This window comes from Chamaea fasciata, unplaced genomic scaffold (genome assembly GCF_029207755.1).
Source record: "Chamaea fasciata isolate MVZ Bird 193981 ecotype frontalis unplaced genomic scaffold, bChaFas1.0.hap1 SCAF_13, whole genome shotgun sequence".
NCBI lineage: Eukaryota > Metazoa > Chordata > Aves > Passeriformes > Sylviidae > Chamaea > Chamaea fasciata.
The window spans coordinates 2,799,731-2,816,315 of record NW_027094098.1 but is presented as its reverse complement, the minus strand read 5'-3'; the positions used below and the strand labels follow the sequence as shown (position 1 = coordinate 2,816,315).

The 16,585-nt window shown below is 47.4% G+C and overlaps 1 protein-coding gene across 2 annotated transcripts in view; it reads right to left on the bottom strand.

Moving 5' to 3' along the window:
* Positions 1-16,585, bottom strand: part of PHF2 (PHD finger protein 2) — a 51,971-nt gene that overhangs the window by 13,101 nt on the left and 22,285 nt on the right. For both annotated transcript variants that reach the window (XM_066195067.1, XM_066195066.1), the window contains exons 2-12: positions 15,963-16,048; positions 10,299-10,413; positions 7,853-8,013; positions 7,185-7,326; positions 4,597-4,783; positions 3,883-4,045; positions 2,965-3,052; positions 2,283-2,389; positions 1,873-1,964; positions 1,415-1,504; positions 279-641 (exon numbers count right to left, since the gene is read on the bottom strand). In XM_066195067.1, the coding sequence (XP_066051164.1) occupies positions 279-641; positions 1,415-1,504; positions 1,873-1,964; positions 2,283-2,389; positions 2,965-3,052; positions 3,883-4,045; positions 4,597-4,783; positions 7,185-7,326; positions 7,853-8,013; positions 10,299-10,413; positions 15,963-16,048 (1,594 nt within the window). The remainder of the gene's footprint in view (positions 1-278; positions 642-1,414; positions 1,505-1,872; positions 1,965-2,282; positions 2,390-2,964; positions 3,053-3,882; positions 4,046-4,596; positions 4,784-7,184; positions 7,327-7,852; positions 8,014-10,298; positions 10,414-15,962; positions 16,049-16,585) is intronic.

Sequence of the window (16,585 nt, the reverse complement as noted above, 5' to 3'; positions counted from 1 at the left end):
CTCAAGTAAATGAGATACTTTAGAAACAAGTTCTGTCATCATTGACACCTTTTGGTTTCTGGGAGGCTCCACATCACTGAATAACCAACAAACAGTCAAACCAGACCCAGCAGCCACGCAGGAGAAGGGCAATGAGCCAGCAGCTACAAACCTTCCCTTGCCTCTGCAGGGCCAGGGTTTCCCAATGTGCTGCACATATTCCTTTCTGCATGAGACTTAGGGAGCGATTTTATCCCCCTGAGGGTGGGAGGAGAGGGAGAGGTTAGAACAGGACCCACCTTCCCCTTCTTTGGCGTCTCGATCTTCGTCAGAGCCTCCTTGGTGTGTGCCTCCAGCAGGTCCAGGTTGGGGATGGCTGGTGGCGGGCTCTCCTTCGCCTTCTTCCCTTTCTTTTTGCCTTCTCCCTTCACTTTCGGGGTTTTAGGAGGTTTGGGGGGCTTGGGAGGCTTCGGGGGTTTGGATGGCTTGAGTTGTTTGGGAGTTTTCACAGTTTTGGGAGTCTTTTTTTTCGGGATCTTTTCTACAGGAGGGGGCGGAGGGGAGACCTGGACGGGTGATGGAGGCTCCTCCTTGTCCCCAGGACACACCTCCTCGGCTGGGGGGTTGGCACTCGTGTCTGCTTTGCTGGCTTTTGAGGCGTTCTGGGGAGAGGCACAGAGCACAGGGGGTTCAGACACACCTGTACCATGTGTGACATTCACCTGCATCCCTTAGACAGGGAAACAAACCCCAGAGACACCCAAGGGTGTGGTGGAGGGGGATCTGCAGCACAGGTCAGTGTGACCTAGGAGTGAAGATCCCACCAAGGTCCCACCAGTGATGCTCTGCTCACCAACCCCCACCCCAGCTCCCACCTCCACATTCCTCAAGCTGCAGGAACTCCAGGGGCTTTAGGGAATGGAACCCTCACGGGGCTGCACCATCCTGTGGGACTGTTACATGGCCTGTCCACACAGGGTGGATACAATGAACAGCCTTCTGCTTAAAATGCTGATCAGCTCCAGCAAAAACCCTCTCCATTTAATTCCAATGTGATAAATATAGCAGAATCACATTTCATGCCCTCGGGAAAAATTAGCAGTAAAATAGCTGCCCAATTAAAATTGACACTGACTAATTAAAAAGAAATTATTTTCTGCTTAACTTGCTGTTCTGACAATCACAAAACTTAAATATGACATCAAAGAGGATCAAAGGAGAAGATTGGTTTCAGTTCTGGGGTCTCTGGATGTGGTTAGGACAGGGTGCAATGCAGCACAATGTCCTCCTGAAGGAGCTGAGCCAGCTGTGGTCACCTTTTGCTGTCACACATCTCCACCCAGCAGGATGTGGCACCACGCTCCATGGGTGACACCTCCATGCATTTTATAGCCTGGACCACCGCTACAGTAAATATTATAAAAACAGCACAAACCTCACTTAATCTTATTTCTTTGGCAAGGTCCTTGATAAGTTGTGCTGGTTTGAAGTTTTCTGGTAGTTCATCTTCATGCTCTGCTAAAGCCTAAAACACAACAAAGCCAAATTGCTGTTTCTGTGCATGTTTTCTTCAATAATAATAAAAAAAACCCTCTTGAAGTGACTTGTCCATATTTTTTTTCCTATGTATTTAAATCAATCTTGACTGCATTAGACATTCAAATAAGAAATTTTTTTTCCCTGTTCTGGATGTTATTGTAACAAGCTGTCCAGAGAGAACAACAAAGTCAATCATCTTTTTTCAGATATTTAATTTTCACAACTGCAGCATCACTTTGCTCACCCCCAGTTCTCCCAGTTCCTTCTCTTATGGAGATGTTATTTGATCCAGAATTTCCTGTCTGCTCCAGCAACTGCCAAACACATAATATTAATCCAGGCGGCTTCTCCTACCTGTTTTTTAGTCCACGACCTGAAAGCACCATTGAGAATCTTTGCTCCTTGAAGGAGATGAGCAGGAGGTTGTTGTCCAGCTTTATGCAAACCTAGACAGAGAAAAAAACCCAGTGTCATTCAACCACTGACAGCTACAGTTGTTTACAGAAAGCATTTCATTTGAAAATTGTAACTGGGAAAGCTGAAGGGAACTCTTTGAGAGCTGGCCCACATAAATGATTCCCTGCTACAAATTGCTGGTAATAAACAGTAAAAAAAAAAAAAAAAAAAGTGTTTTTACTGTGTCTCAAATCCAGCAGAGCCTTCCCAGCCTGTGCTCCTGTCAGCCATGGCTGCTGAAATTCAGGGTCACTGCCCTCAGCCCCCAAAGCTGAGCCATCAGGGCAGGCAGGGAAATGCAGATTTACCTTTGAATTTCTCTAGTAGATGCTTCCCCATGTACCAACACGCCGTTTCAAAGTTGGGGAACTGGGTCAGACTGACGATTTTCAATCTCCTTTCTACTTCATATGCCCTGCAAGACAAAGCCACAGCAACCTGAGCGCAGCAGAGCACGAGTGTGTCACACCAATGTGTCACACCAGTGTGTCACACAGGTGCCAGGGTCACTCTGCAGTGGGTCCCCTCTCTGTCCTGCTGCCACGTAGGCTGGCCTCAGGCCAAAAGCAAACCATGACAGCACTGGTAAAATCCTGAGATACAGATGTGTGATGGTTTTATTGGATTATTTGCCCAGAATCAGTAAAGAGCTGCTTGCATTGTCTTACACTGGGCACAGAGCCCAGCAGAGCAGGTGGGCACTGATCCAGCAGTGAGTGCCAGGTGCCAGGGTAAAACTCCAGGCAGTGTGGAAGGAACAGTTCTGCCTTCAGGATGGGGCCACATCAGGCAGCCTCCCCTGCATTGCCAACAGGTGTAAGGACAGCTCAGGGTAACTCAGCACGAGGGAACAGGGTCAGAGGGGACAAAGGTGGGTGCACCAGCCAGAACTGCCCAAGAGCTACACTAGCATTACCGCCAGTGATCCGTTATTACTGATTCGTTACAAAATGAGCCTCTACAAAACTTTAGATTTTAAAGACAGATTACCTCATCTGCATTTCCACGCTTAGGCTGTGTAGAAAATGTCCTGCAAAGGCCAGGCAGTCTACTGGTGTTAGAGTTGCATAAATCCAACCTAAAAGAGAGAGGAGAGTCCTCAAGACAAAGAACTTCGAGGCCATCAGCACACACTTCAATCCCAAATGATGTCTACACTTCACTGAGCACCCTGCTCCACAGGTACCCACACAGCCCAGCCCCAGAACCACACACACTATGAACAGAGCTGCCTCTGGTCCCTTCTTGGTTTTGCTGCATAATGGCACCTGCTGTCCTGTCTCCACAAGCACCTGAAACAGCCCTTGACATGTGCTTTATCACAGTGTCAGAATCAGGTGTTTTCCAAACATGTAATTTCATACAAAAATCTACTCAAGTTAGTGAATCTCTATAAATTGCTCTGTGTTTGTTCCACCATCTGCTCCACAGATGGTCAGGAGAGAAACACCTACTTTCCACTTCTTACACCCAAGGTAAAATTCAAGTGTGCAAACATTTGGTGCAAGAATCTACTCACACACAGGGACCTGCAGTTCCTGAGTGTCACAGGGGATTAATGTCTGTGACAAGGATTTGGGGGTGCCATGGCCAGAATGCAAATTCGTTCAATGTAAATTGTCTGTTAGGTGGATACAGAAAGAGAACTCATGAGTTGCTACAATCCAGTGAGACCATGAGTGGAACACTCTCCCTACTAGTTTAACTTTTAAAAGGCTGCTAAAATATTAATAGCCAGCAGTAAAAGTTCTGATTTGTTTTGTTTGTTAGCACATCAAATAAAAACAAATAAAACCTCAGAATTAGGCTCCATACTTTGTCAGAGAAAGCTGTCACATCCCAGCCCTCTGGCACTTTGGATGTGCTGCTCCAAAGGATGAGGAAAGCCCTCCTCCCCCACCTGCTCACCTGATGGGATGAAGAGGGTCTGGCCTTGTTTAACTGTGCATTTGTAACATTTATCTACTTGGTCTGCAAAAAACATCTCGCTGTGATTTGCTGCTGACTGCCAACGTTCGTACAGAGAAATATTTGCAGAGGCTGGTTTGATGAGATAAAAGATCTTTTCTCCCTGAATTAGAAATATAAAATTAGCATTGAGCAGCCAAATCAAACCACACTGCACTGGCGTGCACACACAGACACACACAAATATTTATCTAAATACACATGTAACATTGTGTATTTTGGCAGTATTTAAATAAAATCATTCCGTCAGCTTTGTACAGAAGGGCTGAAACAATTAAATCACAGCTGACCACATCTGCTCAGATTTGTGGGAGTGATGGTACAAAAGGTTTACAGTGCCAGGTTCCATCACACTGCAAAAACAAGACGTGGTATCTTTAAGGCCCAGGGTGATGTATGTGCAGTAGGCACTAAACAAATATTAAAATCCTAATAGAGAGAAAATACACAGAGGACTTCCATGCTCCAAGTGCTTCCTCACTCAGGAGAGCCTGGCACCTCTGGGAGTGCACTCACTGAGAGCAGTTAAGGCTCAGATACAACAGGACAAGGATGAAAACCCCCGAGAGCTGAATTTTGGAGAGAACTCTGTGACGGCCTTTGTGTATAAATTTGAGTTTGTCACTGGCTACCCCCAAAGCCAGGCGCCCTCACCTTCAGCACGTGGTACCAGGCAGAAGCCCCCCCAGAGTCTATGTGGAAGTCAGTGTAGCTGTCCTTCACACAGATCAGGCAGTACTTCGTCACTTTGGGTTTCGCCAGCAGAGCATCGTCAGGCCAGTAATTCTCCACCCAGGACAGCTTCTTAACGATGTCAGGAGGCTCCACAAAGCTGGACATCCTTACAGGGAGAGTGCGGAACAGACAGGCAGCTTTTAAACCAGAGCACAGGGACCCCGGTACAGCAAGAAGTGACTGTGACAAATATTTGCATGACAAACTCGAGCAGCTCCTCTTGCGGCAGTGGAACTGCTCTTCATTCAGAAAATTAGGGAAAACTGGTTTCAGACAGAGATTTACGGGGTTTTAAGTGTGGTGACCTAAGAACAACCCTTTGCCTTCTTTCAGCAGTGTCATCTATGAGCAAATCTGTGCTGGTTGCAGTTTTCCAGCCCCTGCTACGCAGGCTCAGGCACCGACACCGCTGTGATCGCTGTCACCTTCCAGCCCAGAAAGTGAGATGTGTGCACTTGGACAGAAATCCCCTGGTAAACCGTAAAAATCAGCACCTCAAGCTTAATATTAATAATCCAGATAACAATAACATTAATGCTTATGGACAAATAACTCTTGACCTGATGCTGAAAATCAGCAATCTTATTTAGATTGACTAAATTACATTAAAAGCTCAGAAGAAGGAAAAAGTCTGTTTTGGGTTGATAATGTGAATGAGTATATTTTAAATATAAGATGTATATTATATAATTATAATATAAGATCTATATCTCTATAATATATATTATAGAAACAATAACAATGATAATAATAATATATATTATAGTATAAGATATATATTTCTATAATTTATATGAATGAATCTATTTATGTACATTAAGAACCTACTCTTACTGGATATGTATCTAAATTTATACAAATTATTATCTTCATTCACATTGAATATATGTTCCTATTAATTTATTTATTCATATCATTCGTGTATTATGTTTTTGCCAAATACATAACATATACTATAATCATGGCCAAGGCAATGCAGTGGCATGACAACCAGATATTAAGTGTTTCATCCTAGAATGTGCTGAATTTTAGATTCAAATAGTCCAAAATTTGCAGGAGGTGAAGCTTCACTGCTACATACTCCACCACATCAGTAAGAGAATCTGCACTTCAAACCAATACTGAATGCTCCCACGTGTCATTTGTGCTCAGTGTCAAGCCCTGATGACAATAATTCCATTTCCATGGCAGGGAAGAGGGAGTTGTGCATTCAATTAAACTGTCACTGTCTATGCTAAGAAATAAAATATTTGCTATTAATGTCTCGATTAGCAGAGTATGAACGACAGCTACAGCAGTCCTTCAGGAAAAAAGACATCCCATTATTTGGGGATAATGGCAGAAAGCTGAAAAAAAAATCTCTGCTGAGGATCCCGGTGGTCTCAAACGTGCAATGAGCAGAGCTGCTCTCTGCAGTGATGGGGGAGAGCCACGAAATCCCAGCTACAGGGATCAGGGGAATGCCTGGCAAAAATGAGCTTGTCCTTGGCCACCAGCCTTCTTTTCTCAGCCTTGGTGTTGAAGCAGAATGCTCCCCAAAACAACCAGTCTTTGTTTTTCTGCTGACACTCATCATCATCTGTGCAGTGTGTTTGTGTGTAAAAGGATCTTTTCCTTTTCCTGGCGCTTCTCTTCTAGAAGCATCAGCTACACCAAAGAGTCCAGGGCCTGTGGAAATAACCTGCCCAGCTTTTGGTGTTCAGGATCACAGAGATGCCCCTGCCCACTGGTGGGAGGAAAGCAGTGCTCAGTTACGGAGCACAGCAACAGAGAGCACCAGGCAGTGTCTCAGCAGCAGCTAATCATGGAATCACAGGGGGCTGGGGCTGGAAGGGACCTTAGAGACCATCTCATTCCCATCCAGTCCTGCCCAGGGACATCTCCCACTGTCCCAGGCTGCCCCAAGCCCTGCCCAGCCTGGCCTTGGGCACTGCCAGGGATCGAGGGGCAGCCACAGCTGCTCTGTGCCAGGGCCTGCCCACCCTCCCAAGGAGGAATTCCTTCCCAACATCTGCTCCCTCTGACCTGCACCACCATGCCCAGGGAATTCAGCATCACCCTGAGCCTGAGCTGCTGTCAGACAGGTCACAGCTTACCTGGTAAAGGCACAGAAACCAGAACCAGAACACATGCTGGAGGATTACAGAACTATAACAAAGTTATTCTCCTCAAAGGACACGCAGAGACATTTACCCTACACCTAAAGTCAGAGCACCCAGAAGCTGCTAAGCAACTTTCCCTAAGGAGGAAAAGCACTGGGGAAGGCAGAGGCTGAACCCAGCCACGCACCCCAGACACAATGTGGGATTCAGTAATTTAAAATTACAATTTATATAAAATTCTATGTAAGTAATATTAATATAATTCAAAAATAAACACATGGGGTAGGATAGTATACAGCTATGTTATTGTATAGGAATACATTATGTAAAAAATAACAAATTAAATACAAAGCATAAATCAAAATAAATCTCTAGTGATTACTGTGCAGCAGGCTGGACCCTTACCTGGTGTCAGAGAACTCCAGGTTTGTGACATTTAAGACCCTTTTCCTGTTTGTGCTGTAGTAGTAATCCACAAATTCCTTGAGCTTCATCTTGCAGTCTTTCTGCTTGGTGACATCGGTGACATCAACACTCCGCTCCGGCCCTGCACATGGATTCAGTGGACAGGAGAGGTTGATGGACAGCCTGCCTCGCCCCTTTTCTGTGCTTGGGGGTGAGTTAACCTGCCCAGAAACATCTCAATCTTCTGATTTTCTGACCTTCCCAGCCCTTGGATCCTCCCTGCTGCCTATGTACATACCCACACAGACACACATGCATGAAAGACCTGTATATACATAAATACCCATCACATGGTGCTTTTGTAGTCATGTCCTGGGGAAAAGCATTCCCCGGTAGTGCTTTGGCTGTTACAGCTTGTGCAGAGCTGTGGAGAGCAGTGCAGGCTGGCTCAGCCTCACTGCCAAGCTGCCACACAAAACAAGAGTGCCTTAATTGCTAACTACAAGCTCCCACTGCATAACAAACACTGGGACCAGCACAGCTCACGGCACGGGCAATATTTTACAACACATTGTACAATTTGCCACACAACCAGTTATTTCTATGGAGTCAATGCCAAGCCCTGATGAGGGTAAGTCCATCCCAAGCAGGGCAGGGCCAGCACCCACCGACGTAGTTCTCCACGTCGCTGACGTAGAAGGTGGGGGCAGGCACAGCCAGGCCCAGCCCGTCCTTCTTGGGCACCAGGATGGGCTCTGCAAAGCCCTTCTCTTCCAAATACTCTGCTGTCAGCTGGCTGCCTGGCACTTTCACCACGATGTCTTCAGCACTGCAGAGCAAACACAGGTTCAGTGGTGAGGGGGTTTGGGATGTTCTGGTTTCACTGCTGAAAGGAAGACACTGGGAAAAACGGAATTACGGGTATATCAGGTACATGAGCCAAACCCCCATTTATTGCAAAGCACGAGGGGCACAATAAAATCATGCAACATCAATCTCCCCAGCCTCATGCTCCAGCTACGGGGAAGTCCTAAAATAACAGCTGATAGCAAAAGACCATTTTCCTCAGCTGTAGGATCAGCCGAGCTACCAGTGATCAATGTTAAAGGAATTAATGTTTCACTCTAAAGAAGGTGAGATTAAATACGTTACCCAATCTCAAATACATGGCCCTAAAAATGCTTTGCAAATCATTTTAAATCAGTCAAATAATGTGCTCAGGAAATATTCTGCAGCTCATTTTGAAATGGCAAGGACAACTTCCACTATCCAGGCTGCTCCAAGCCCTGCCCAACTTGGCCTGGGACAGTTCCAGGGATCCAGGGGCAGCCCCAGCTTCTCTGGGCACCCTGTGCCAGGGCCTGCCCACCCTCCCAGGGAATAATCAATTTAATTATCATCACTGCTACTCTTGCTGCTCCAGAGCTATTCTGATATTAAACATTTTAGAACAGAATGCCATAAATTCTATTTTTGTCCTTATTGCTTTCTTCAGTGTTCTCCTTTTGACCTGAGGCCCTCCCAAGGCCTCACTGGGGTTGTCATTCCCTGCCAGTGATGCTCCTGGCCTGAGCCCCCTGTCCCCTCCCTGTGCTGGCACCTGCCTGTCACATCTGCACATGCCATTCTTCTGCTTTGGAGGAGAAAATTCCTCCACAAGACTTCGTGTCTGAGCCCCGGATCTTGCAGGCATTTCTTTGTGCTACAGACCCCCCTGTCTCAGGAGATTTCATTTGGCAGCAGGATTTTCTTATGCACACATTAATGAGTAAAAAAGAGGAAAAATGGGGGGCTGTATTATTTATAACAACACTGGAGTGACTCAGAGATACTCTGTGTGTGTGACTGCAGTCTCAGAGGCCACCCGAGGTTACTGAAATCAGACTGCCTCGGCCATAAATCTTTTTAAAAATAAGCTGTGCAACCTGTCAAATTACAAATTACAAAAAACCAGCCAAACAAAAAAAACCAACCAACCAAAAAAAAAAAAAAAAAAACCAAAAAAAAAACCAGCAAAGATATAAAACCTTGCAGACCCCAATGGAAATAGCCAGGCAAGTAAAAATACTGGATCCTGAGCTCAGCCAAACATATCTGTAAAAGCTGCAAAACACCTTCCAGAATTATTTTCAGTTTTTTTCTTTAAGCAGCCTAAGACTAATATCTTAAATTAAATGTGAAATTAAATTCGCCACAAAAAGGAAGAAGTTCTGTGTTTACTTTGCCAGTCTCCAAGGATTCTTCTAAAATAATTAGTTATTAATAATTAAGGATTTATTTGGCTACAGCCTACATTAAAGAGCCAAAAGAAAATGATCACTCTGGCAAATGGCTGTGGAGCAGCCTAATAACATGTGGGACATGCCACCTAACAATTAGCACCATTCATTATCCAATGAGAGAGCCTTTGTCACCCAACCACTGAGCAAGTCATTGTTCTGCCCAGGATGGGGAGACTTCAGCAAAGTCATTAGGATTTGGAGAACTGGAGAATTCTATGCAATAAGTGGGGTAGTTTCTTGTGCAAGTGGGTGTTCTAGGGGCCAAACACACTCTGGGTGCAGCCTGGAGAGATCTCAGAGCCACTTTCAGATCCTAAAGGGGGCTTATGAAAAGCAGCAAGAGTGAGTTTCTGCAGAGGCAGTGATAGGACAAGGGAGAAGAGTTTTAAACTAGGAGAGATCTAGATTGGATGTTGGGCAGGAATTGTTCCCTGGGAGGGTGGGCAGGCCCTGGCACAGGGTGCCCAGAGCAGCTGTGGCTGCCCCTGGAACCCTGGCACTGTCCCAGACCAGGCTGGACAGGGCTTGGATCAGCCTGGGACAGTGAAAGGTGTCCCTACCATGGCAGGGGTGGCACTGGATGGGCCCTGAGGTCCCTTCCCACCCAAACCATTCCATGATTCCACGATCCTTGCCTTCCCAAATCCCAGCGCCCATGGAGATCCACAGGCACTAGGCTCAGCTGAGAGGAGATCTGAATCCAGCCGCACAAAGGTGAAAAAGGGGAGAGCCTGGGACATCAGCAATCACACAGCAGTGATTTAATCACCAGCACTGACCATCCCCAGCCCCACAGGACTCCAGCCCAGGACCCCCCCACACCAAAACCCACCTGGGGAACGTCCGACTCCGAAGCTCCTTTATGAACACTTGGCTCCCGTTCTGGACGGGCTTCACCTCCGTTGTCTGGCCTGTGTCATGCTTATGCCAATTTCTTTTCTTTTTCACTGAAATGGAATGAATTGGACAGCCATGTGAAGTTGAAGATAATTCTTCAGACATTGGCAGGGAGGGCGAATCTTCATTTAATTTCTCACGCGAGCAGAGGGGAGGGAACCCCACCACGCTGCCCTGCAGATTTTAATATTGCTCTCAATGCCCCATTAGACAATTGTGGTGCAGCTGAAGATCCATTACAGAGCGAGCAGTGAGCATTTGGGAGCAGAGGGCAGCAGTTGGGTAATTGCTGAGCTGCAGTGCCTGCAGCCTCACACAAACACTGGCTCTGGACACCCTGGGCTCTCACACTGCCCCTCATCCTCGCCAGGAAACTCCCAGAAAACCCCTTGGACAGCCTGCAGGATGGATCTGTGGCAGTGCATTTGTCAGGAATCACCTCAGAATAAAGCTCTGGCCACTAGTGCTGGTTTGACACCGAGTTTGATGGGATTTTAGTGTGCTCTGCACACAGCATGGATAGGAAAAGGGAAAAGGGAAAAGGGAAAAAAAGCTAGTTACTAGAAGGGCAGAGAAGGGAATTTATTATGGCTCAGACCTGCAGGCCCCTTGTCTGCTCCCAGTGAGGGATGGACACAGGACAGTCCATCAGGGACACAGGGCCAGCAGGAACGAGCACACGTGAGCAGTCAGGTTTTCAGTGCGGTTTTGCCCAGCCTCTGACAGCTGGATAACACAAAGCCAGAAAAACTGGTCCTGCTTTTCCCCTGAGTCAGCACTATCTCCCTCAGCTGCTCCTGCTTCCACAGCGTGGCCAGAGAAACTCGCTTTGGTAGGAAACTGGGTTTTTCCACATTTGCATCAGTTAAGGCCTCTGTTAATAGAATTTTCATACGTCACATACTTTCATTCTCCACCCTTGTTTTACATCATGAAACTCGGCATTTCAGCCAAGTCCAGACCTCTTATCAAAACAGTGAGGGAAGGGAGCAGACCCCTCAGGGATGGCACCCACTCCTCACTCTGCACACACGCAGATCCACACACTTTTCCATTCAGAAAGGAATCTGGAGGCTAGAGATACAACACATGAGATTTGGAAAGAGCAGATTTTGCTTTCCTAACCACAGCCCTGGAATAACTCAAGAAAAGACATCTCCCAGTGAGTCCATCCCAGGTTTTGCACAAAGCATGTTGGGTTTATTAGTTCCATGCAGGCTCCAGCCTAGCTGGAGATATTCATTAAAGCTGCTAGTTCTTTATCTTAATGACTCTCAGGCTTAGTGTATTAATTCAATGCTCCTGGTAACAAAGGAAACAAGCCTGGCTTGAATGCCAAACCTTCCTCCTCTCCCTCCCGCCCCAGCCTCCGCCTCCTCCCCCTCTCAGCTCATGGACTCCACACCACGAGCGTGCTGATTGCACTTGCACTCCGAGTGCAAGTCCCAGGGAAAGAGGTGTCACTGACCACAGGAAAATTAAACAGCTTATCCTCTAAGCACGTTCCTTTATTGCACTGCAGACAGCACGGAGCGTGGGGAAAGGAAAGGACAGAGCAGTGCTGGACTGACAGATCCACTGCAGCTCTCCCAAAACCTCTGGGGAGAGCTTTGCCTCGGCACTGATGGGGGTTACTGCACCCCGGCAGGCGTTCAGCTCTGCCAGGAACCTTCCCAGACACCTCTCCCCATCCATCCTCTCCCAGGAACTCTGCCCACCCAGCCCTCCCACCCAGCTCTCCTGCAGAGGCAGCCCTAATTCCTTGCCCCAGAGCATTCCCCAGGAGGGGAATGTCTCCTGGACAGCAGCTGGAGTCCATCACAGTGCATCAAACACTCGACCCTTGGCCATTCCCGGCCACGCTTTCTGTATTTTATCTTTGCCATGAACACCACAGTCAGGACCAAAGGCTCATTCCCATGTGCAACAGATCCCAGCTTTGGCCAGAAAAGCTACTTCTTTGTAATTTATCACAGATTTTATTTCTGCAGACCTTTCTGATCCAAATTTAACCTCTGGGAAGTCCAACATTGGAAAAAGGGAATACATTTTTACAAAAACTGTAACTCAAAATGAGTAATTCACAGGTATATACATACATTATTTCAAACCTATTTGCGTCGAAGGGATCATCAACTTGAATACTCAGGAAGAATGAAAGGCTGGTCAAGCATGGGCTGGGGCTGCCCAGGGAGGGAGTGGAGTCCCCATCCCTGGAAGTGTTCATGGAACAGCTGGACATGGCACCCAGTGCTCTGGTCTGGACAAGCTGGTGATCAACCACAGGTTGGACCCAGTGATCCTGGAGTTGTTTCCGACCGAAATGACTGTTTGAGGTGGAAGGGACTTTACAGCCCAGCTTGTTCCAGCCATGACCAGGGTGCTTCCCTGGAGCACCCTGTGGGCTCTCCACTGAACAGCACCAAAGGCTGTATGGACTCAAAGCCAGCCACAGCCTTTGGCTCACTGGCAGCTCTGTAACTCCACTGATTCCAAAGGATTTCTCCTGATTTTCACTGCTGCAAACGAGGCAGCAATCAAACCCAGCATTTCAGACTGTGTTATGAAAATGAGCCAAGCCTGCCCAAACGAAGCCCTTGCATTTCATTGAAATGATGTCAGAAAATGTTGGATGAATATGGATGATTTTTCCCAAAGAGAAGTCCCTACACATTTCATTAAACAGGAACGGCTTAAAATGCCATGTGACAGGAAGCAATCTTCTGAGAGCAGCCACTCACCACAGCGGTAATGTGGAAAAATGTAAGGAGACGAAAATGATTTTTAAATTTGACATCTGGAAAACATATCTGGTAGAAGGCAAGCTCCAGAAATACACGTATATTTTTAAATCCAGACAAGTTGCATAACAGACAATTGGTGTCTGTGTTTCCCTTCGCTAATCTCGCAATAATTAAATCCTACCAGTGAACTACTGGCGCTGGAACAACTCCTACTCCTTTATTACAGAGCTGATAGTGCAGGATAACGGGTCTGAACAGATTCTGGAGCAGTGAAGGAGCAAAGGAAGCGCCCAAGCCCTGCAGCAGGACATCCTCCATGCAAATCCCAGCAGACGGAATTCACCAGCCAAGCCTCTCCCTTCTTCACTTCATCCAGCTTTTAACTCCCTGGCCTGGCATGCCCTGCAAGGATGGGCTGCAGCAGAACAGCCTCCTTCCTCCACAGGATCCACAATTCTACACATTAGTAGGGAAAACTACTAGGTACCTTGTGACCTTGTCACCAAAACTCGAGGTAAGGATAGCAATAATTGATGTTTAAATACTAACATTTTTGCACTTCTTTCTTTGATGATTGGTGTTGCACGTCATTAAACTGCCTATGCTGTGTTCAGAGGGAGAGAAGGAAGTGTCCTTGCTGTCCTACAGAATGGGTGTTGGCTTGTGTTCCCACCACCTGCAGCCCCAGAGGGAAGAGGGTCCAGGGACACCTTCTGAGGCCCCACCTGCAGAGCTGCCCCAGGTCTGTGGGCTGCAACATCAGGAAGACCTGGAGCTGTTGGAGTGATCCAGAGGAGCCCACGGAGCTGCTCCAGGGCTGGAGCCCCACTGGAGCCAGGCTGGGAGAGCTGGGGGTGCTCACCTAGAGAGGAGAAGCTCCAGAGAGAGCTCAGAGCCCCTGGCAGGGCCTGAAGGGGCTCCAGGAGAGCTGGGAAGGCACTGGGGACACGGGATGGAGGAACAGGACACGGGGAATGGCTTCTCACTGCCAGAAGCAGGGCTGGATGGGATCTTAGGCAGGAATTGTTCCCTGGGAGGGTGGACAGGCCCTGGCACAGGGTGCCCAGAGCAGCTGTGGCTGCCCCTGGATCCCTGGCAGTGCCCAAGGCCAGGCTGGACAGGGTTTGGAGCAGTCTGGGACAGGGGAAGGTGTCCCTGCCATGGCAGGGGTGGAGCTGTGCTCCAGCAGCACTTTCTCCTGGGCTGCACGCTCTGGGACACATCAGTGGATTTTTTATTTGGATAAAAATAACTGGATAGACAGAAACCTTTTTAAAAGCACCAGAATGTTGTTGTCAATTCAACTCTCCTCATCATAACTGGCATATTAAACTTGCAATCTTTATATCAAAACTGCCATGTCTTGAATTCTAGGATGACGCACCCAGTTTTAATAGAATTGATATTCAATTCCTGATTATAGGCTTTGGCTGCTTCTGTCTGGGGTTTTCCCCTTGCACTGAAAAGTAGGTGCCTTTCATCATTTATAATTTAAAAAAAAAAAAAAAAAAGTGAAAGAAATCATAGTGTCAGACCCATCTGAATGTTCTGCACTGACACTCTCAGAGCCTGGAGATCCTGTGCTGCTGCTGCTGCTGCTGCTTCCCTCCCGGGTCAGGAACAGCCTGGGAGTGTCTGCAGTCACCCCCCCTCCAATTCCAAATCATTCCCTTCCAAATAATCTGTACTCATTTGTGTAACCAGGAATACAAAACACTGGAAAGGCTGATCCTTTCAAACCAGAACATTTTGTAGGGACATACTGACTTTGTTAAGTCTTTCAGAACCAGCTCCCCAGTGAGGATTTTGCCAGGTTCTCAGTTGGACCCTCTGGGAGACAGGAACAGCTGCAGGTTTCCACTTCACATTTGATTTTTTTAAAAAATCACAGTGGAAACGCAATTCTATTTTTTGCCCACGAAACAAACACTCCAGGCCCCACCCCATTCCCACTAGAAAATTTTTAACCTTTAACAGTTAAGGCAATACGGAAATAATTGCTTGGGTTAAAAATTCTGAATTTTAAAGCAACAGGAGTCACTTTCCAGTCATCCCTTATTTCACACTAAATAAAAGGTCATCAGGATTCCCTCAGCCCTGGCAGATGAGTGCAGTGCTCTTCCTCTGCAGGATGCCCTGAGGTTGCAGAGCAGCAGGATCCTCCCTAGCACTGTTGCTTATTTATAGCTGATTTTCAAGTGAAGCATTTCATCTTTCACAGGGATTGGTTCCCTTTTTTTTTTTTTTTTTCTCCACTGTATAATAGAAAGGATTTGTGAATTAATCTGACCAAAGCAAACACATCCCACGATTCCTTCCCAGACAAAACTCCCACTGAGATCAACTGTCACTTTTGCTCAGGAGAACCTTTTTCCTGTGAAAGAACTGCAAGAATTGGCACCCTCAGTGTATCCTACAATTTTGACTGACGCTGAAATTGCTGCAATTCTATATCCAGGCCAAGCACAACAAACTGTTTCTTACTCTTCTCATCTGCAGACAGAAAACACCATGAAGGTTCCAAAACTCCCTCTACCAGCACTTAGCTGCCTCCGTTGGGTTTTTTAGCCCTCGTTACTGGGTGTGGGCACGATTCATGCGAGGCAGGACACTGTTTTTTGCGGGGCCAGGGGCTGCAGATGCAGGTAAGTGCCTGCATGAGCTGATACACGTGCCTGAGGCTGCAGCCAGAGCTCTGTGATCCAACCACAGCTTCCTCCCAACGTCTTTCTTCACCTTCTGGTCTGAATTCCAACATTTATGGCACACAATACTGAGGCGTGCCTTTTGCAGTGGCCAGAATGAAAAGCTCCTGTTGTTCAGACACCCCACACTGGCTGCACAGGGCTACTTACAGGTGGACTTCCCGTGGGTTTTCTCACAGTTTGGACAATGGTAGATGTCAATATCTGGTGCCTCCTCTTCTTCCACACCGACACAGCTGGAACACAAGAAGGCAGACCCGCCATTAGCCTGAGCATCCCCAAGCACAGCATCAATACTGACAGCCCCACGCGTTTGCTGTGCAGCCCACACCAGCTCTGGGGCTCTGTGCCCTGTACAGACCAGCCTTTGTAGTACATTCCTGGGGCCTGGCCCCAAAAGCTGCCAGGGAGAAGCCCATCCACTAGCCCACTGTGAAACCCCATGAAAAGGTGGAAGAGAGTCCCACAGAACGTGTTTTACCCAAGGAGACTCTTTTGCACCCACACAGAGTTCTCCCACGTAAACGTGATTAACAAAACACATCCCCACAAAACACGTGTGGGCAGCTGTGAAGCACCGGAGGGATCTTGGCAAAGGATGCCAGCAGCACAACTTGCACAGGTCCCACCTCTGCAGCAATGCAGGGAGAGGAGGAGGCAAAGCAGACACCCAGCTCAGCACTGCTGGCTGTGCCAGGATGCCACCAGGTGGGTTTGGATGGGACACAGCAGCAGCAGCAGCAGCAGCCCTGGGCACACCCAGGGACAATCCC